At 43.0% G+C, this 20,927-nt stretch overlaps 1 protein-coding gene across 1 annotated transcript in view; it reads left to right on the top strand.

Moving 5' to 3' along the window:
• The window catches only part of LOC116980575 (serine/threonine-protein phosphatase with EF-hands 1-like), a 56,839-nt gene that overhangs the window by 32,787 nt on the left and 3,125 nt on the right, over window positions 1-20,927 (top strand). The window contains exons 9-16 of the mRNA XM_033032932.1: window positions 354-390; window positions 4,177-4,326; window positions 6,682-7,050; window positions 9,093-9,278; window positions 9,400-9,542; window positions 13,289-13,395; window positions 18,345-18,508; window positions 20,695-20,779. Coding sequence (XP_032888823.1) covers window positions 354-390; window positions 4,177-4,326; window positions 6,682-7,050; window positions 9,093-9,278; window positions 9,400-9,542; window positions 13,289-13,395; window positions 18,345-18,508; window positions 20,695-20,779 — 1,241 coding nt within the window. The remainder of the gene's footprint in view (window positions 1-353; window positions 391-4,176; window positions 4,327-6,681; window positions 7,051-9,092; window positions 9,279-9,399; window positions 9,543-13,288; window positions 13,396-18,344; window positions 18,509-20,694; window positions 20,780-20,927) is intronic.

The following is a 20,927-nucleotide window of genomic DNA, read 5'->3' as shown; positions in this document are numbered from 1 at the left end:
CAACTGTTATGCCCAACAGATCCACTTAGTTTGTTCCCTTCCACTGGTTCTTCCATTTACTTTCTCACTGCAGGTATTTTTTGTTCCTGTGCAGAGAAGAAATAATCTAATTTCATCCAGAAAAATTAATTGGCTTGAAGGTTTTGTTAAATTTTAGGGACAATAATTCAACACACAGTTTAGTACTAAACATTGGGGTATATGAATTAATTTGAGGGAATTTGAGCCACAATTCCTTTGCTACAATATATCAGCTGCCCTGATGTTAAGCATAATCAGTACTTCCTATTATTTATTTGATTGTTTCCCCTTGCGAACTGTATACATTGCTTATCTATGTTTAAATGTTTCAGGTATGGTTTTAAAAAAGAAGTTTTGAATAAGTACAAGGTAAGGAGTTTTCATTTTTTAAATTCTTTCCTAGCATGCCTCTAATAATAAATTTACCCTGACTGCACTTGCGGCCTATCACGCTGTAGTCTCAGCGAGCTCAGCAACAAACAGCTGGGCAAGTGGGCCGCGGAATGGCTAATGGGGTTTAATGCAGATAAGTGCGCAATGTTGCAATTTGAGAACTCAAATTAAGTGGCACAATGGAGCAGTGGGAAAGTTGCTGCCTTACAGCGCCAGAGACCTGGGTTTGATCCTGACTACGGGTGCTGTATGTGCGGAGTATGCACGTTCTCACTGTAACCGCGTGCATTTTCTCCAGGTGCTCCGGTTTCCTCCTGACATGCCTGTTAATTGGCTTCTGTAAATTACTCCTAGTGTGTTGGTTGCATAACTGGAATAACATGGAACTCATGCACAGGTGATAATTGGTCAGCATGGACTTGATGGGCTGAAGAGCCCTTTTCCATGCTGTATGTCTAAGCTAAACAAAACCTGTGCTGGATATTCACAGTGAATGGTAGGGCTCTGGTGAGTATAGCAGAGGAGCGGGATTCAGAAGTACAAAAACATAGTCCCTGATCTCTGGATAGGGTGGTAAAGAAGGTTTTTGGTACATTCAAGTTCATCAGTCAGGGTATTGAGTGTAGAAGTGGGGATGGCATGTTACAGTTGTACAAGTCATTGGCAAGGCTGCATTTGGAGTATTGTGTTCAATTTTGATAATTGATCTGGAAAGAGTGCAGAGAAGATTTACGAGGATGTCAGGATTCGAGGGCCTGAACTACAGGGAGAGGTTGGACAGGCTAGGACTTTATTCCTTAGAGGGCAGGAGGCTGAGGAGTGACCTTATCAGGATGTATAAAATCATGAGGGAAATAGGGTACATGCCCAGAGTCTTTTGCCCAGAGTAGGGGAATCAAGAACCAGAGGACATATGTTTAAGACGAGAGGGGAAAGATATAATAGGAGCCTGAGGAGCAACATTTTCACTCGGAGGATGGTGAGTAAATTGAACAAGCTGGCAGAGGAGAATAGTTGACGCAGTTACTATAACAGCATATAAAAAAGAGCTTGGACAAGTACATGAATCAGACACGTTTAGAGGGATATGGCTAATCGGGCAAGTGAGATTAAGATGGGCATCTTGGTCGGCACGGACAAGTTAGATTGAAGGGCCTGTTTTGGTAATATATGACTCCACGAAATCAAACTTCAACAACAATACTCAAACCCGACAGACAAGGCCTGCAGGAAATACATAAAACATAGAACAGCACAGCACGGAAATGGGCCCTTCGGCCCACAATGATGCCTAGTTAAAGGGAAGGTAGACACAAAATGTTGGAGTAACTCAGCGGGCCAGGCAGCATCTCTGGAGAGAAGGAATGGGTGACCTTTCGGGTCAAGACCCTTGTTAAAGGACAATATATAGAAGTCAAGTAATTCACCAACCTGCCCGACGTTGGGACTTGGGAGGAAACCGGAGCACATGGATAAAACCCATGTGGTCACAGGGAGAAACAAACTCTGTACAGACAGCATCCGTGGTCAGAATTGAACCCGGATCTCTGGCGCTGTAACTCTACTGCTGCACCACTGTGCCGCTTTTGAGAATCTTTCAGGATTCGCTGGTGTTGCAAATGGTTTTGAGGAAAGTTGGATAAATGTCGCAAAATAAGGATGGTTTTTCAGTAATGAAACTAGATCTCTGAATATTTAGAAAAAGGTTGGACTGTCATATATATTATAAGCATAATATATTATAAGCATCTGCCTCATTCTCTCTACTCGCATTTCTCTGCAAATTAAAATCTGATTTGATTTCCAACTTCTGACAAAAGGTCGTTGACCATTTTTCTGTCCTCTGTTGCAGCCGATGTATTTCAGGGATTTCTGTTTTGGTACTAAATATATCAATGCCTAGTTACACCTGGGTAAAATATTGTGTTTTGATTTTTTTTTAATTACTTTTGCAATTGTAGCAAAGGTCCTACTCCACCTCCGCCTGTACTTTCACCTGTTCCATCTGTGTTCACACTATCACATTCCGTAGCAATGGACCAGACCAGTGGTGGGACTCTCTAGCCTGGCACATGAAGCTCATGTAGCCTGGCACCAAGAGTCACTAGAACCACAGAGCCAGAGCAGTAGTAGGGTTGGGCTGTAAGCTAATTTTTTATTCTTTATTTATTTATTTATTTATTTAATTTAAAAAAAAAAAAAAATTTAAAAAAAATTAAATTAAAGTTTTTTTTATATCAGAACTATATAATTTTTATTTCTATAACCTGTCAGTTTCCCAAATCATATTGAATTGAATGGTATAAAGAAAATAGGTAAACCATAATTTGATAATTCTGAACATTAAAAAACATACAATATTTAGAAATAAAAAAGTTCAAATATTACATCAAGACTCTTGGGTAAACTTCACTTGTTTAAACGTCCAAATAAATTGCCCATTTCCTTTCAATTTTAACACTGGAGCACAATCTGGATATTGTTTCTGTTTCATCAAGCTGTTGTCTGATCAGCTATTGTACTAATTTGATTGAGAATTCAAGTATGTTGCAGAAATAAGTCATATTTGACCATCAACAGCTAGAATATTTCAACATATTCAAAAGTTGTATGTTAAATATTTAAAACATGTTTGACAAAATTGTGAGACTTCTAACAACCAATACGTTTGTAAAGTCATCAAACTCAGTGCTGTAAGCTAATTAAACGTGTAAAATCTATGCAGGGAACCAAAGGTGCTGCATAGTGTAGCATGGTGTGCAACTGTGGTCGCGGTATCCAGAAATGTCCATGAGTTTGAAAGCCAATTGGGCAAAAAATCTAATTTCTCACAAAGGTGGCAGATTCAGGTGTGGCCAGGAGGTGGGCATCAGCAGATAACCCGTCAGGTCCTGGAGTAAAAGCTAAAAAATACCAATTGTGCAAGCAGGTGAGAAAAGATTGGGGAATATATGATAAAGGACAGAACAGGGCAAAAAGGCAGAATAAGGAGCTCTTCTGTCTTTTTTCCACTTGCCTCTTTAATGAATACTGTGCTGTTTACTCTCCATTTTCTCGTCATCTGCCTGATGTCTTTATTTGACCTCAGGATATTGGCTGCAGTAATTAGGTTATTCCCTGCTCCCACACCTCCTCTTCTGGTCCTTGGACTCTGTCTTAAGGGGTTGGACAGGCTAGATGCAGGAAGATTGCTCCCGATGTTGGGGAAGTACAGGACAAGGGGTCACAGCTTGAGGATAAGGGGGAAGTCCTTTAGAACCGAGATGAGAAGAACTTTTTTCACACAGAGAGTGGTGAATCTCTGGAACTCCCTGCCACAGAGGGTAGTCGAGGCCAGTTCATTGGCTATATTTAAGAGGGAGTTAGATGTGGCCCTTGTGGCTAAGGGGATCAGAGGGTATGGAGAGAAGGCAGGTACGGGATACTGAGTTGGATGATCAGCCATGATCATATTGAATGGCGGTGCAGGCTTGAAGGGCCGAATGGCCTACTCCTGCACCTAATTTCTATGTTTCTATGTCATCAGAGGGTGTTGGAGAGGACAGGTCGTGGCTGCACCTGACCTCCTTTGTCTCACTGTCCAGTGGGTTTTAGACTCGGAGCCCAGTCCAGAGCCCAGAGTATCACAATTTTCTTCATTGCCCTGGATAAATCTCAACTTAAGAATGTTTGTAATTGATGACTTTTGAGAAAAAATGTTTTGTTGAAAATCAAATACACCACAGATTGATGCTTTAAGCTTGTTGTTAATCCTTTGTTTAGTTACAAGGGCAAAAAATCCTTCAGGCTTTCCAAGATGTGTTCAGATGGCTGCCACTGGCAACAATTATTGACTCAAGGGTGCTGGTGGTCCATGGTGGGATCTCGGACACAACTGACCTGGGGTTCCTGGCTTCATTACAAAGATATAGGGTAAGGAGAAAATTATATTTAACAAGCACATCTACTTTAAGCAAGCTCGTTATCCTGCAGGTTACAAACAAAGCAAGTAAGATGGAAGGGAGGTCCATGGGGTAAAATCTCTTTTGCCTAATTCTATTCAGATGAATTTAGTGTCCTTTTCCACCAGAGTTTATCTGGTTGATGTACACTAGAGCTTTTTTGTTAAGTCTGTGGAGCTGACTACAGAATGTCTATCTCTTGGCTGAATTCAACAACCCAAATCCTGTGGAACACTATGGACCACGTCTTGCACTATGTGAACTAGTTTTCTAATTGTGTTTTTGCACTAATGTTTTGTTTTCTGCAGTCTTTTCTTTACATGTAATTTATATATAATTTAAGTTTTTGTGTGTTTCTCTGTCTATGTACCTGTGATGCTGTTGCAAACAAGATTTTCATTGTACCTGTACCTCACCTGTACACATTAAATAACTTGACTTGAAGACTTGAATACACAACTGTGGAAATGCTGTATGTCAGAGATTCCCCCTGGACTTCCCTTTTTTAAATAAGGATTTGCTAATGGACCTCCATATTGTTTTAAGGCCAACAAAAGCAACGGGTGTTGAATGTAACTTCCAATATGATTGTAATGCCCCTGTCCCACTTAAGAAACCTGAACGGAAACCTCTGGTGACCTTGCGCACCACCCAAGGTTTCCGTGAGGTTCCCGGAGGTTTTGGTCACTCTCCCTAATGGTCGAAAGTGGTTTCCGCGTAGTCGAGGTTCCTTCTATGTTCCTGCGATTATTTCAACAAAATCATAACCGGCCTCGACTAAAAATAGGTTGCCGTTTGGTCGAAGCCAGTGGAGTGGGGTCGCTATTTACTTACAGGCAGTCGAAGGCAATCTCCTTCGCTGACCGGCCATTTTGATTGGCTCATTGGAGTTTTCAGCAAAGATCCTGTAGGATCTTTGGTTTTCAGGACCTAGAAGATCCGCCGGAAGGTAAAATGCCCGCTAACTTTATTAAACTTCTTAAAACTGTCTCCACTCCTTCTCCCCCCCTTCCCTTCTCTCCCCCTTCTCTCCCCCTTCTCTCCCCCTTCTCTCCCCCTTCTCTCTCCCCCTTCTCTCTCCCCCTCTCTCCCCCTCTCTCTCCCCCTCCCTCTCCCCCTCTCTCTCTCCCTCTCACCCCCTTCTCTCTCTCCCCCATTCTCTCCCTCTCCCCTTCTCTCTCCCCCTTCTCTCTCTCCCCCTTCTCTCTCTCCCCCTTCTCTATCTCTCCCCTTCTCTCACTCTCATTTACTCTCTCTCCCCCCTTCTCTCTCTCTCCCATTCTCTCTCCCCCCCTTCTCTCTCTCTCCCCCCCCTCTCTCTCTCCCCCCCTTCTCTCTCTCCCCTCCCTCGCTCTCCCCCCTTCTCGCTCTCCCCCCTTCTCTCTCTCCCCCCTTCTCTCTCCCCCCCCTTCTCTCTCTCCCCCCTTCTCTCTCTCCCCCCTTCTCTCTCTCCCCTATTCTGTCTCTCCCCTTCTTTCTCTCTCTCCTTCTCTCTCTCCCCTCCCTTCCGCGCTCTCTAAAAGACTTACCGTGCTCTGTGGCAGTCATTTACCTTCCTCTTCATCGCGCAGACAGCGCTCCTCCGCTGTCCCTGGCCCCCACTCTGTCTGTCTGTCTGTCTGTCTGTCTGTCTGTCTGTCTGTCTGTCTGTCTGTCTGTCTGTCTGTCTGTCTGTCTGTCTGTCTGTCTGTCTGTCTGTCTGTCTGTCTGTCTGTCTGTCTGTCTGTCAGATCCTGTAGAATTCCAACAGAAAAATATACTCCCGCATTGTTCTTGTGGCTGAAGGTTTATTCTGATGTCATCGATGATAACTTGATTTTTTTAATTGTTTTTATACTTTCTAGTTCAAATAAAAATTCCAGTGCATTTTTCAAAACTTATTTTCTGCTTATCTTGCTACCCAAAATGAATTGTGTTCATACACCTACCTACATGTCCTTCAAAATGACACCTGTCACCAAATTTATTATGGGGCAGATTTCCTTTGAAAGTCAACACATATAACATTAACTGCAAACCCTCATTGCCCATCTCATTTGTTAAGCTTCATCATATTTTTTCCAGCATTAAACGACATTTGGACCTGATGCTTTTGTAGATTTGTCGTATGCTCCACTCATATATTGACAAGTAAGTTGAAGGTGATTTTCAACATAGCCATCAAACAGGGGAATTATTATGTTAAATTGGCTTGGCAATTAAAAGGGGCTGGCATCTCCTGGCAAAAGCTTGAGATTAAATCTTACATGCTATATTGTTTTTCTGATTACGTGTGTTAAATGAATAACAGCCTGGGTTAGCATTAAGATTGGTCCATTCCTTTTAGTTTAAATCTCTACTCAGGATGCGTAAAACTATATCAAAGGCTGAAGAAGCCTGTTTAAAGCAAGAAATATCAAAGATGCTTGGCAGTGAAGTGCCGCTGGATGACCCTAACTACAATAAATCGACACCTGGAATGGCACCATCTTCATCATCTCTCTCGATGCCAACTATAAGTGAATCTCATAGTGATCAACAAAGCTTGATTGAAGATGGCATATTGTCAAGCTATTCAGAGCAACAGCCGGATCAAATGGTGAATGATAACAAGCACCAGGTGACTCAGAATGATCAGTACAGTGTCACCGGAATTTTAGACCTGCCCTTCCTGGATGAGGAGATGGCAACGAGAGAAGAGCTGGAGTGGAAGCAGGTGCATAGGGGTTCAACATACTGATGTGTTTACAGCATAGCATCAAGCTCTTTAGCTCAATTAATTAATGTCTACATCCATGTCATCACCATCAAACCATCTAACTAATGTTAAACTTTTCTGTTCACAAACAAGCTCCACTTTTTCCACCATCACTCCACCAGAATGTAGATCACACAACACAGACAGATCATGATCCTTTTATACATCTCCGCCTCCATCGGGAAAGCCTTAAAGCCTCTGCGACTTTCTACAGCAAAGATCCAACCATTTCTCCTTAGTTGATTGTAACCCCACCTGCACATTCCTGTCCACCTCCTGTAACCCCAGTTCAGCCACTTGTGTATCAAGAATCGACTAACCCCTGACTTCAGATTCTGCTTTCACCGCTCTTTGAGGAGGAGAGTTCATGGCCCTTTATGAGAAACTAGTTCAACTCACCTGTTCTAAACTTGTAACTGGCTCATTTTGGATAGTGGCACTTAGTTCTAGATTCTCCCACAGTTCTAGATCCACATTCACTCTGTCAAGATAAGATCCTAAGATCTTAAATGTTTGGACGGATAAAGGGATAGCAAAGGTTTAGAGAGATAGGGGCCAAAGGTGATGAAGGGGACTAGTTTAGTGAGATAGTGGCCAAATATGGTGAAGGGAACTAGTTTAGATGGGTATCTTGGCTGGCATGGACGAGATGGGCCAAAGGGCCTGTTACTCTATAATTCTATGTTTAGTTCAGTCTCCTCGAAATGTTCTAACCTGGCTAATTATTCCTCATAAGCCAACCCATCCATTCTGGGTATTAGTCTCGCAAACCTCTGAAACACTTACAATGCATTAATCTTATCATGGAGCTTTGGAGTGTTTGAGCAAATAGAGTTGATTCCTTGCTTTGGATGATACTTAAAGACTGGCAATATAAGGTATGATGGAGTCTACCTGTGACCAAGTCACTGGACCTGGGTACATCATCAGTAATTTTCATTCACAGGTGTCACCAATTCAGTGCAGACACATGAGAATTGAATTTTCATATTTGGGGCTTGTTTGTAAATCTTTAGCATTTCAGTAGTTCACCGTTCAGAAATCAAATAACATTTTTCATTCTTCTATTGAATTTTCTGGATAATGATTTTAATTCCAATTAATTAAAGTAATGGCAGCATGGTGGCGCAGTAATAGAGTTGCTGCCTTACAATGCCAGATTTGATCCTGACAACGGGTGCTGTTTGTGCAAAGTTTGTATATTCTCCCTATGACAGCATGAGTTTTCTCTGAGTGCTCCAGTTTCTTTCCACATTTCAAAGATGTGCAGGTTTGTAGGTTAATTGGCTTGTATAGATTGTCCCTAATGTATCGGATAGAACTAGTGTGTGGGTGATCGTTGGTTGCCGTGCGCTTGGTGGGCTGAAGGGCCTGTTTCCACGCTGTATCTCTAAACTAAACTAAATTAAATTGACACACTGATGTAACTCCTATATTTAAGAGGGAGTTAGCTATATTTAAGATGGAGTTACCTATACTTAAGAGGGAGTTAGATGTGGCCCTTGTGGCTAAAGGGATCAGGGGGTATGGAGAGAAGGCAGGTACAGGATACTGAGTTGGATGATCAGCCATGATCATATTGAATGGCGTTGCAGGCTCGAAGGGCCGAATGGCCTACTCCTGCACCTATTTTCTATGTTTCTATGTAACCATAGTTAATGTTTTGAGTTGCCAGAAACATTTCAAATTTAATTAGTACTGTTTTCAGATGTTAGTTTTGTTGAAATTTGTCCTTTACAAAAATAAATATAGTCAGGTTCCTGAATGAATAAACAAAATGGTTTGTTACTCCTTTAACACGGAGCATGAAAGAGAGGGAGAGATACATCTTAGTTATTTCTGTCTTCAAATCACACTTTATGTGTAGCAATGATGCAACTACACTAAAACCAATTTTGTTCTGAAGCCTGGATGACAGTCTATTGATAACTGGATAGGTGCATCTGCGATTGTGGGATGCATGAACTGAAAGTTTATTTAGCTGATTTAATCTTTCCTAGATTGCAGACATTCTTTGGAGTGACCCTAGAAGCAAAGCTGGTTGCTTCCCCAATTCAATCCGAGGAGGAGGCTGTTACTTTGGTGAAGATGTAACAACAAAGTTGTTCAGAAAGTATAAGTTAAAGTTACTCATAAGATCACATGAGTGCAAACAGGATGGCTATGAAGTGTGTCACCATGGAAAGGTGAAGTAGAAATGTTCAATCTCTTTCTGTGACTTTATTAATGTGTACCTTAATGTGTAACTATGTTTATCTGTGTCAGGCATTGAATAACCAGGAGCAAACTGAAATATTTTTCATGCAGGTTATCACCATATTTTCTGCCTCTAATTATTATGAAATGGGCAGCAATCAAGGAGCATATATCAAACTTGGTCCTGATTTGGTTCCTCGGTTTGTCAAATATCGGTCTAATAAATCTACAAAGAAGCTGACTCTTCAACAAAGGTGAGTGTGAGACGTTCTTCAGCATTTTGCTCAAACTGTCCCTACACTGACGGACTTAACAGCAGCTTAAAAGATGAAATAAAATCTGCTGGCAGAGTGGCTAATAACTCCAACTTTAGAGTCACAGTCACACAGCATGGAAACAGGCCCTTCGGTCCACCAAAACCCATTTGATAATGTCCCACATAGATTAGTGGGAAAATTTAGGGCACATGGTATTGGGGGTAGATTGCTGAAATGGATAGAAAATTGGTTGGCAGACAGGAAACAAAGAGTAGGGATTAATGGGTCCCTTTCAGAATGGCAGGCAGTGACTAGTGGGGTACTGCAAGGCTCGGTGCTGGGACCGCTTACAATATACATCAATGATTTAGATAAAGTAACATTAGCAAATTTGCAGATGACACAAAGCTGGGTGGCAGTGTGAACTGTGAGGAGGATGCTATGAGACTGCAGGGTGATTTGGACAGGTTGGGTGAGTGGGCAGATGCAGTTTAATGTGGATAAATGTGAGGTTATCCACTTTGGTAGCAAAAACAGGAAGGCGGATTATTATCTAAATGGTGTCAAGATGGGAAAAGGGGAAGTGCAACGGGATTTGGGTGTCCTTGTTCATCAGTCAATGAAAGTAAGCATGCCACTTATAGCAGGCATGAAGAAAGCGAATGGCATGTTGGCCTTCATAACGAGAGAAGTTTAGTAGAGGAGCAAGGAGGTCCTTCTGCAGTTGTATAGGGCCCTAGTGAGACCACACCTGGAGTATTTTGTGCAGTTTTGGTCCCCTAATTTGAGGAAATACATTCTTGCTATTGAGGGAGTGCAGCGTAGGTTTACAAGGTTAATTCCCGGGATGGCGGGACTGTCATATGCTGAGAGAATGGAGCGGCTGGGCTTGTATACTCTGGAGTTTAGAAGGATGAGAGGAGATCTTATTGAAACATATAAGATTATTAAGGATTATTATTAAGGATTTGGTCATGCTAGAGGCAGGAAACATGTTCCCGATGTTGGGGGAGTCCAGAACCAGGGGTCACAGTTTAAGAATAAGGATAAGCCATTTAGAACGGAGACGAGGAAACACTTTTTCACACAGAGAGTTGTGAGTCTGTGGAATTCTCTGCCTCAGGTGGAGGCCAGTTCTCTGGATACGTTCAAGAGAGAGCTAGAGAGGGCTCTTAAAGATAGCGGTCAGGAGATATGAGGAGAAGGCAGGAACGGGGTACTGATTGGGGATGATCAGCCATGATCATATTGAATGGCGGTGCTGGCTCGACGGACCGAATGGCCTACACCTGCACCTATGGTCTATTGTCTATCATCAGCACCCAGTTACAATAATCAAACTCCAATCTCATTGTATAAGCGAGTTCGGTGTTCCGACTGCTAAAGCCCAGGTCATAGGTCACTGTGATGGATGTCCCCGCCACCCCCCATCAGTCTGAAGAAGGGTTTCGGCCTGAAACGTTGCCTATTTCCTTCGCTCCATAGATGCTGCTGCACCCGCTGAGTTTCTCCAGCATTTTTGTGTGCCTTCGATTTTCAAGCATCTGCAGTTCCTTCTTAAAAACCTTCAACCATCATCCTTCTGCATTCTTCCATGAAGCCAATTTTCTATCCATCCAGCTATAATTGGATCCTATGGGATCTAACCTTCCAGAGCAGCCTACCAGTTGGAACCTTGTCAAATGCCTTGCTGAAATCCATATATACAATGTCTACAGCTCTGCCCTCATCAACCTTTTGGTCCCCTCTTCAAAAAAACTCAAATCAGATTTCTGAGACATGACCTCCCATGTACAAAACAGTGCTGACTATCCCTAATGAGCCCTTGTCCATCTAAATACATGTATACATTATCCCTCAGAATACTGCCTTATAACTTTCCGAACACAGATGTTAGGTTCACTGGTTTGTAGATCCCAGTATTTTCCCTGCAGCCCTTGTTGAATTGAGACACAACGTTTGCCACCCGTCAGTCTTCCTACACCTCACCCGTATTTAATGATGACTTGAAGATCTCAGCCAGGACACCTGCAATTCCCTCTCTACCTTCCCACAGTGTCCTGGGATCTATTTGACCAGACCCGGGAGACATCTCTACCTTCATACGCATCAGGACTTTGAGCACCTCCTCAACCGTAATACTAACTGCACACAAGTCACTAAATAGTGAGATATCTCAGATGTTTCCCTATGGAGAGCCTCATTTTAGGAGCAGATGCATTTGAGATGGAGGAATTGAGATTAGGGGATAGCATTTTTGCAAGAGGCTGGATGGAAAGAAATGTATTTATGATAGCACTGTCAGTCAGTAAGTATGTAATAGACGTCAGTCAACAGTTTATCTCCTGTGAAGGAGACAGAGATCGAGAAAAGGGAGAGGTGTTTGAGATAGTTCAGGTGAATTTGAGGGTATGGTGGAAGTTAGTGATGAAGTTAATGAAATCCATGAGTTCTGAACGGGTGTAGGAGGCAGCCTCGATGCAGTCCTCAATGTATTGGAAAAAGAGAAGGGGGGTAAGGCCAATGTACATCTGGAACAGTCCGTGTTCTTTAGTACACATGGTTTTCCCACGGCTGTCATAGATGAGTTCCTCACCCACGTCTCTTCTGTGTCCCAGATGTCTGCTCTCAATGTGGGTTCCTGTACATTAGCAACCACTTTGCCAAACTCTTACACTCAGTCTAACAAGGCTACTCAGTCTGTTAATCACTTTAACTCCCCTTCCCATTCCAATACTGACTTTCTGTCCTAGGCCTCCTCCATTGGTTGAGTGAGGCCACACGCAAATTGGAGGAACAGCACCTCATATTTCACTTGGATAGTTAACAACCCAACGGTATGAACATTGAATTCTCCAATTTTAGGTAACTTCCACAAACGCCTTCCTTCCACCACCCCCCCCCCTCCCCCCCTTCTCCCCCACCCACCCTCCTTTCCCCTCTTCCTCCGCTAAAAATTCATTAACCAGCATCACGATTTGCAACTATGTATCCCTCTTGGTCTCTATCCAACAAGCATCCTATTGGGGAACCTCCTCGCCTGTGGTCTGTTGCCAGCTCTGATTTGTCCTGTTTTTTCTTACACCCAGTTCTTCCTCTGCTCTTGTGATTATCTTTAATGTTATCTGCCAGAGCCAGATTTCCTGTCCCCTTTTTGCCCTCCTAAAAGCAAGAGTTCAGATCCGAAATATCACTTACCTATTTTCTCCAGAGATGCCGCCTGCCCCCCTGAGTTACTCCAGCATTTTGTGTCTTAAGGGCCTGTCCCACGAGCATGCGACTGCATGCAGCAAGCGCGACCTAACGTGGTCGCTTGAGCCGTACGGCCTCGCGGGGCCGGTCCCACTTCGATCGCCGGAGCCGTATGGAGTTGTGCGGAGCTGGTCCCGACCTCGCGCGGGGCTCCGAAAAACGACACTGTCCAAATATTCCGTGCGGCAACGGCCTGCCGGCCCGCAGCCGCATTGAGGCCGTACGCCGAGCAATCGACGGGCGTACTCAGCGTCCTGACGCCGTACGTCACGCGCGAACTTTCAGCGGACTTCGCTCGAACTTCACGTCAACTCGTACGGGATCACTCGACCTCCGCGCGGCCCCCGCTTCCGGTTTGGTCGCGCTTGCCGCATGCGGTCGCATGCTCATGGACAGGCCCTTAACTTTGTTCCTCTTCCCACTGATGCTGCCAGACCTATTGAATTGACCATTTTTAACAACTGAAACCCTTATTCTGTGTTTTTTTCAAGAGTGAATGTGGGTGAAGAAACTGCCCTGAAAGCGTTGCGTGAAAATCTGTTTATATATCAATCTGAAATTATTACTGCCTGCAGAAGCTTCGATCCGGGTAATACAGGTAGAAAGAGACTGGCTTTTGCTTCACTGGGCTTGGCCTTTAAGTATTTCTGTTTTGGTGTGTTTTATTTTACTGATTCAGGGAACTGTATATTTACATACTTATGTTGCACAGCCTATAATGGTCATGCCCCATTTGTAATAAAGTGTCATGGAATCATTATCCTGGATGGCACTAGTGGAATGTATACATTTACTCATGTAGAACACCGCAGCTCATACAGTCCAGCATCCGATCACACCTCAAGTTGCATAAGAATCATTGAATCGTACAGCATTGAAACAGGCTCTATGCCTCACGTCAGTGCCTACATTTATATCTACTAATCCCATTTTCCCACATTAAGCCTGTATCCCTCCACATCTTTCCTATTGAAGAGCCAGTCCAAAAGCCTTTCAAATGTAATCTCATCTTCCTCCACCACTGTCTTGTGTGTGAAATACGTACCCCCCTAGATCTCTTTTCAATTTATCCTATCTCATCTTCAACCTGTGACCTTTAATTAAACATAATATTTATCTTATTGATTTTAAATTAATATTAAGATTCACGTTCTGTGTCATTACATTATTTACCCACAAAATAGGATTTCCCGTTCTAGTTCAACTGCTGCAGAGTGTTCCAAAGCAGTTCTCAGTGCTTTAGAAGTGCAACTACTTTGGATTGGTGAGGAAATCAGTATTGCAATGCTATACTGAACAACCTTAGCTTCTGGAGTTTTGCACTGGCAGAAACAAAATAAATACACTTGTTACAGGGTGATAAAAGTAAAGAAGTATACAATGCAGAAGAAACCTGTTCACCCATTGTGTATCTCCCAGTCTATTTAGGGTTATTCATTACCAGATGTTCCTGCTCTGTCCCTTTGCTTTCAAGCTATTTTCCTTTGAACATTGCTTCCCACAGCCGTGTTCGTTTCCTTCAGCAATATTGCCGCCACTGCTCTTTTCCTAAACCCCCTCACCTGAAAACGCTGTAACCAGGAATGTACTGACAGTCCAGTCTACCAGTGGGTGAAATATCTGAATGATCAGTGTCTTCAGCTCACCTGCGTTGCTCAAGTCAGAAGTCAAGTTTATTGTCATATGCAGAAGTACTTGCAACAATTGAGGTCTGGCGATGAGGAAGTCAAGGGTCAAGTTCCAAAATGAGGTGCAGAGGCTGTTTGAACTTGGGGATGAATTTGGAAGGGATGATAGTGTTGAACACCAAGCAGCAGTCTATGAAAAGCAGCCTGACGTGGGTATGAGATAGCATCTGCTGTGTAGGAAAGAACTCCGTATGCTGGTTTAAATTGAAGGTCGGCAAAAAATGCTGGAGTATCTCAGCGGGACAGGCAGCATCTCTGGAGAGAAGAAATGGGTGACGTTTCGTGTCAAGACCCTTCTTTAGACTGATATCAGGGGAGTGGGTGGGACGGAGATAGAATGTAGTCGGAGTAAAACTAGTGGGAGAACTGGGAAGGGGGAGGGGATGGAGAGAGAGTGGAAAGCAAGGACTATTTGAAGTTAGAGAAGTCAATGTTCATACCGCTGGGGTGTAAGCTACCCAAGTGAAATACGAGGTGCTGTTCCTCCAATTTGCACTGGGCCTCACTCTGACAATGGAGGAGGCCCAGAACACAAAGGTCCGCTGCTTCTGTGACGTAGATAGCACCTTCAGTGCCCACATCTGATTCTTCATGAGGCATACGCGACAATGCATCAGCGATAGCATTTTGTTTGAGCTGCGATACTCAATGTTGAGGTCATACTGTGACAGGAGAACTGTCCAGCGCTGCATCTTCCAAGTATTGCTGACTGAGGCCAAGAATAGCGAGAAGTGGCTTATGATCAGTAACCAGGGTGAATTTCCTACCCAACAGATAGTGATAGAATTTCTTGATCCCAAAGATGATACCAAGGGCTTCTTTCTCGATTTGTGCATAATTAGAATTTTCTTGTCCATGTTCCACTACAAGTGAAATCACGGATCCTACCCCACAACTAGATGCATCACAAGCTAACTTTAACTTGCGATTTGTATCGTAGTAAACAAGTAATGCATCACTGGTCAAACACTTACATGCATCATAAGCATTTTGTTGCTCTTTGGACCATTACCATTTTTTATCCTTTTTCACCAACTTGTGAAGAGGAGCAAGCTTTGTTGTTAACTCGGGTAAGAAGCATGAGTAATACTGTACCGTACCCAGGAAGGAGTGGAGTTGAGACATTCTTTGGTGTTGGTGCGTTTGCTATCGCTTCAATCTTTTCCTTCACTGAACGTAGTCCATGTTGATCCACTATCAAACCAAGATACACTACTGTGGTCTGTAAGAATGCACATTGCTTCTTTTCAACTTTATATTGTGATCATCAAGCTGTTTCAACACTTCACTGAGTATCTCCAGATTCTCCTCATCAGTAACAGTCGCAATCAGCAAGTCATCGTTATTGCACAAACAATGTGATGTTCTTTGCAGAATCTTGTCCATTGCAGAATCTTGTCCATTGAAGCTTGGAAGATTTTTGGTGCTGACTTCACACCATAGGGTAGTTTTGTGTAGGAATACAGCCCCATGTGTGTGTTTATCGTGAGGTACTGCTGGTTCTTACGATCAACATTTAGCTGAGTATATGCATGTGACCGATCTAGCTTAGAGAATACCTTGGAACCAGCAAGTTCAGCGTATAAATCTTGTGAGGTTGGTAGCAGATACTGATCATCATCTACTGCCTGGTTGATGGTCACTTTGTTGTCACCACACAACCTCACTGTGTTGTCCGCTTTTGGAACCATTACTATTGGAGTAGCCCAATCACTGCGATCTGTTTTAACCAGTACACCGTTTTGTTCCAACTTTTTGATTTCAGCTTCAACTTTACTTTTCAGCTAATATTGTACTGGTCGCGGTCTATAGTAGACAGGTACCACATTGGGTTGAATCCTGATGTGTGCTTGCTCACCCTTTATGCCATCATAGCTGTCAGTGAACATAGCATGATGTGTCTACAACAACTGATCCAGTTGTGTTTGCGCTTTGACTTGCAATACAGATTTCCAGTCCAGTTTCAGTAAGTGGAGCCAATTTTTGTCCATCAACATTGGCCTATTGACATAATTTGTGCTAACTATTAGCGACTTCAGAGTCTTGCCTTTGTGTTGTACATCACAAACTATCTCTCCACATGACTCCAACACCTCTTCAGCTGAACGTTTCTTTCTGTGATAGGCATATTGCTAAACTTGGATTCATGGGTGTCTTTGCTTATAATTGCACAATCAGCAGCGGTATCAATACACATGGAAATGTATTGATTGTTCACTTTGACCTTTGTCTGAAAGTCTTCCTTTCCAGACCCTCTGTTCATAGTACAGATGCCGTGCAGTCCAAGTTCATTACTCTCTGACCATTCTTCGAGGTTGTGAATCCCACTCATTTGCTTTTGTCAAGCCTTTTGTTTTGCTTTGTCCTGTGATGGTGGACACTCCCCTTAACCCATGACATCACGTGACGGTCCTCGTAACCACTGACGAGGGTTCGACAGTAAGTGGTCTGACCATCAGGTGACGCCACAAAACTGCATATTGCAAAACAGTCCTGCTCTGTATTTAAAGGTTGAGTTTGCAAACTCTATCCGATCCTTATCACCATTGTAAGATATCACAGCTTCAGCATGTAGATAGAAACAAGCACAGGTTTTCAGTACACTGTTGCCAGTGTGGGTCTTTATTTCACAGAAGTACACTGCGCATATTCATACATATTCATGTTAAATATATCACATGACACAAATTATACCATTCTAGTACTCAGTACTTAAAGATATATTTACCATTATATACACTACAACTGTCTTGCTAAAGATGACGATATGGGTGAATCTTAGTGAATCACACCTTGTTCAATGAAGTCCACAGAAAGCCGAGAATCCACAAACCTGTCTTCATCGATGGGTGGGTGTTGGAGAGAGTCAACTACTTCAAGTTCCTGGGCATGCATATCTCTTAAGATCTGTCCTTGACCCAGCACATTCATGCAATCATAAAGAAAGCCCACTAAGAAGATGAAGGAGATTTGGTATGTTAATGAATGTTAACGAATACTCTCTTGAACATCTATAGATCATAGAGAGTTTATTGACTGGTTGCATCACAGCCGAGTTCAGCAACTGGAATGCCCAGGAATGAAGGAGATTACATCAAGTTTTAGAACATTGCCAGGTCCATCATGTATACTGGCCTCCCCAACATCGAAGGGATCTATAGGAGACGCTGTCATCATCAAGGACAAACACCACCCTGGCCACACTCTCATTTCACTCCAACTAAACTGGAAACAACCTACTGCCTTGGTTGCACGAGGGACTTTAGGCTTTGTTTTTGTTTTGCACGCTATTTATTTTTATATTTATTGAACTTTTTTTTGTTTATTATAATATATATTGAGTACTGTGTTTACGAACCTGTTTTTGCTGTTGCAAGTGAGAATTTAATTGTTCTGTTCCCGTACATATGACAATAAAATACTCTTGACTCTTAAACACAAGACCGTGGTGCAAGCGGCCTACCTCCGATTTCCCAGGAATTTGCAGGAGGAAACTTCTTGTTCTGGTTCTGGATGATGGACAAGTATTGTGATAAATCAGAGGGAGTTGTGGGTTAAAAGAGGTGGTGGTGAGCTTGATGTTTGAGGTCTATAGGATCTTTCCCCTCATCAGTGAGGAGTAGCGTACATGTGGGAAATGGGTTGGGCGGGGAGATATGTTGCTCAGGGTAAAACCTTGGGGCTAATGAAACAGCAGCAGAAAGGCTGGCTGAATAACAATGGTCAGGTGAACCTGGTCCCACTGAGCTGGAGAATGACTCAACCATGTCAATGACAGCAAAAACCAAGCTCAATTACACATTATGGCTCCAAACTAAATCTTGGACTTATCATCTTCCTGGTGTGATTTTGTTTTAAGGGGGGATTTCATCCAGTGAATGGGCCTCGGCTGTGGAATCGGTTCTACATTTAAATCTACCCTGGAGGACCTTGCGGCCTAGACTGGCAAAGATCAAAGCTAATGGAAGTGTGGATTACCTCTCCACCTTTCGAGATCTTCAGTTCAAGCAACCCCTGAACGAGGTAAAATAGAAGCCAACCATGAGAATTTGATATTCCAGGAATTGTACAGTATTTACATTGGGAGAAGGTGCCATGTGACAAATAAATGTTATATGGGTGCCAGAGGTGTTGATTTGCTTCCGATTTCTGTCACTAATTGTAAACTAAATTCTTAGCAGGACTTTCACTATTCACCAGAGTAGACAGCAGGGTTATCTCGCTTGCATGCTGAGCAGGTGCAGATAACAATCTTCACACAATCCGCCTGACACCAGCCCTGCCAAATCAACGGGCAGCGCCCAAGTCTATGCCTGGTGTTGGTCATGTACTCAACACCTCCAGTTTGTCCTGCAATGGAAACTGAGCCAGCATATAGCTGTTGAGCAGTGCAACATTTTTATTTATTTGTCCACATGGTGTCATTGGCAATATGAATATTTGTGGTGCATCACCAATTGCCCCTCAGGAGGCAGCCAAGGATAAACCATGAATGAATGAATATGTTTATTGGCCAAGTATTCACATACAAGGAATTTGCCTTGGTGCTCCACCCGCAAGTGACAACATGACAAACAGTGACAGTTAGGAATGACACATAAAACATTAAACATTAATAATAAAACATTATCACGTGATAAACATTAACATGTGAATTAAATAAAATACCAGAGCAAAAGGAGGCTACAGATTTTTGGTTATTGAGTAGAGCTACTACTGTGTAAAAATGCTGTTTTTATGTCTGGCTGTGGCAGCTTTGACAGTTCGGAGTCGCCTTCCAGAAGAAAGTGATTCAAAGAGTTTGTAGCCAGGGAGAGAGGGGCCAGAGATGATCTTACCAGCTCGCTTCTGGCCCTTGCAGTGTACAGTTAGTCAATGGAGGGAAGGTTGCAGCCAATAACCTTCTCAGCTGATAGCACGGTTCGCTGCAGCCTCCAGGTGTCGTGCTTGATAGCTGAGCCAAACCAGACGATGATGGAGAAGGTGAGGACAGACTCTACAATGGCCGTATAGAATTGGACCATCATTGCCTGTGGCAGATTGTGCTTCCTCAGCTGTCGCATGAAGTACATCCTCTGTTGTGCCTTTTTGATTGTGGGGTCGATGGTAGCCCCCATTTCAGTTCCTTGGAGATGATATTGGTGAGCCTAGAGCCAAGCAGATTCCTTCACTGAAGAGCATTGTGGAAATTAACTCTGACAAGTGTTACACTTCTGTATGTCAAACATTGTAAATGGTAGAGCCCTAGAGAATGTTGCATAAACAGAGAGATCTGTGAGTACAGGTGTAACGTTGCTTAAAAGTGATGTGTCGGGTGGACAATGTGCCTTCATTGGGAGGGAATCACAAAAATGGACGTATCATGATGCAGCTGTACATATCGTTGGTAAGAGCACACTTGTACCGAATACCAGGTGCAGTTTTGGTTGCCCAGTTACAAGAAGGATGTCACTGAGTTGGAATGGGTGCAGAAGAGATTCACCAGGATGTTACTTTGACTTGGGGGTTTGTTATCTGTAAAGGCTAGATAAGCTGGGACTTTTTTCTATGGCGTATAGGAGACGGAGTGGTGATCTTATTGAGGTGTACAAGATCATAAAGGGCATGGTTAAAATGAATGCTTGCAGTCTTTTGACCCCATGGTGGTGTATTCTAAAACTAGGGGGCATAGGCTTAAGATGAGAGGGGAGACATTTAAAGGGGAGCTCTGGGATGCCTTTTCACTCAGCATAGTCTGTATCTTGAATGACTGGCAGAGGAAGCTATTGAAGAAGCTACAATTATGAATTTTGAAAAACATGTGCAACCTTTTCACTCAGAGGGTAGTCAATATCTGGAATGAGCTGCCAGAGGAAGCTAGAGAACGAGTGGCAGATACAATTACGACTTCTAAACTATATTTGGACAGATAAATGGATAGAAATGGTATAAATGCAGGCAAATGGGACTAGCCCAGTATGCCAATTTGGTTGGCATGGACCATTGGTCTCGAACTCGGGCTGCTAGTCACCACTTTTCACCACTGCAGTAAAGGTTGGGTCAGGTGCCTTTGCAAAGAGCAGGTCTAAATCCACTAGGACAAGGCATTACATGAATAGAAGGTTGGTCATAACAATAATGACCCATACTCACTGAGGTTGTAATGGCCAGTGGAATGTGTTCAAAACATTGGCATCTAAATTCTTTGACTAATTGACTTTGATCTACAGGCTCAGCCAGGTTTGATTGAAGCCGTGTACAGGCATCGTGCAGATCTGGAAATCGTTTTTGGAATGATTGATAAAGATCACACAGGTAAATGGAAGTAATGTTATCCATATTTGAAATTGATTCTTTGATTTAACAATGTCTTGGACTGTGTATTAAGTCTTCTCATATACAGTGTGCAATGTAAATCAGGTCTACATTGAAAATGTCTATGGTGTGGAAGAACTGATGGAGC

Source organism: Amblyraja radiata, chromosome 14, assembly GCF_010909765.2.
Source record: "Amblyraja radiata isolate CabotCenter1 chromosome 14, sAmbRad1.1.pri, whole genome shotgun sequence".
Classification (NCBI taxonomy): domain Eukaryota; kingdom Metazoa; phylum Chordata; class Chondrichthyes; order Rajiformes; family Rajidae; genus Amblyraja; species Amblyraja radiata.
Note: the sequence above shows the minus strand (reverse complement) of the source record. Positions and strands in the feature narration are given on the sequence as shown.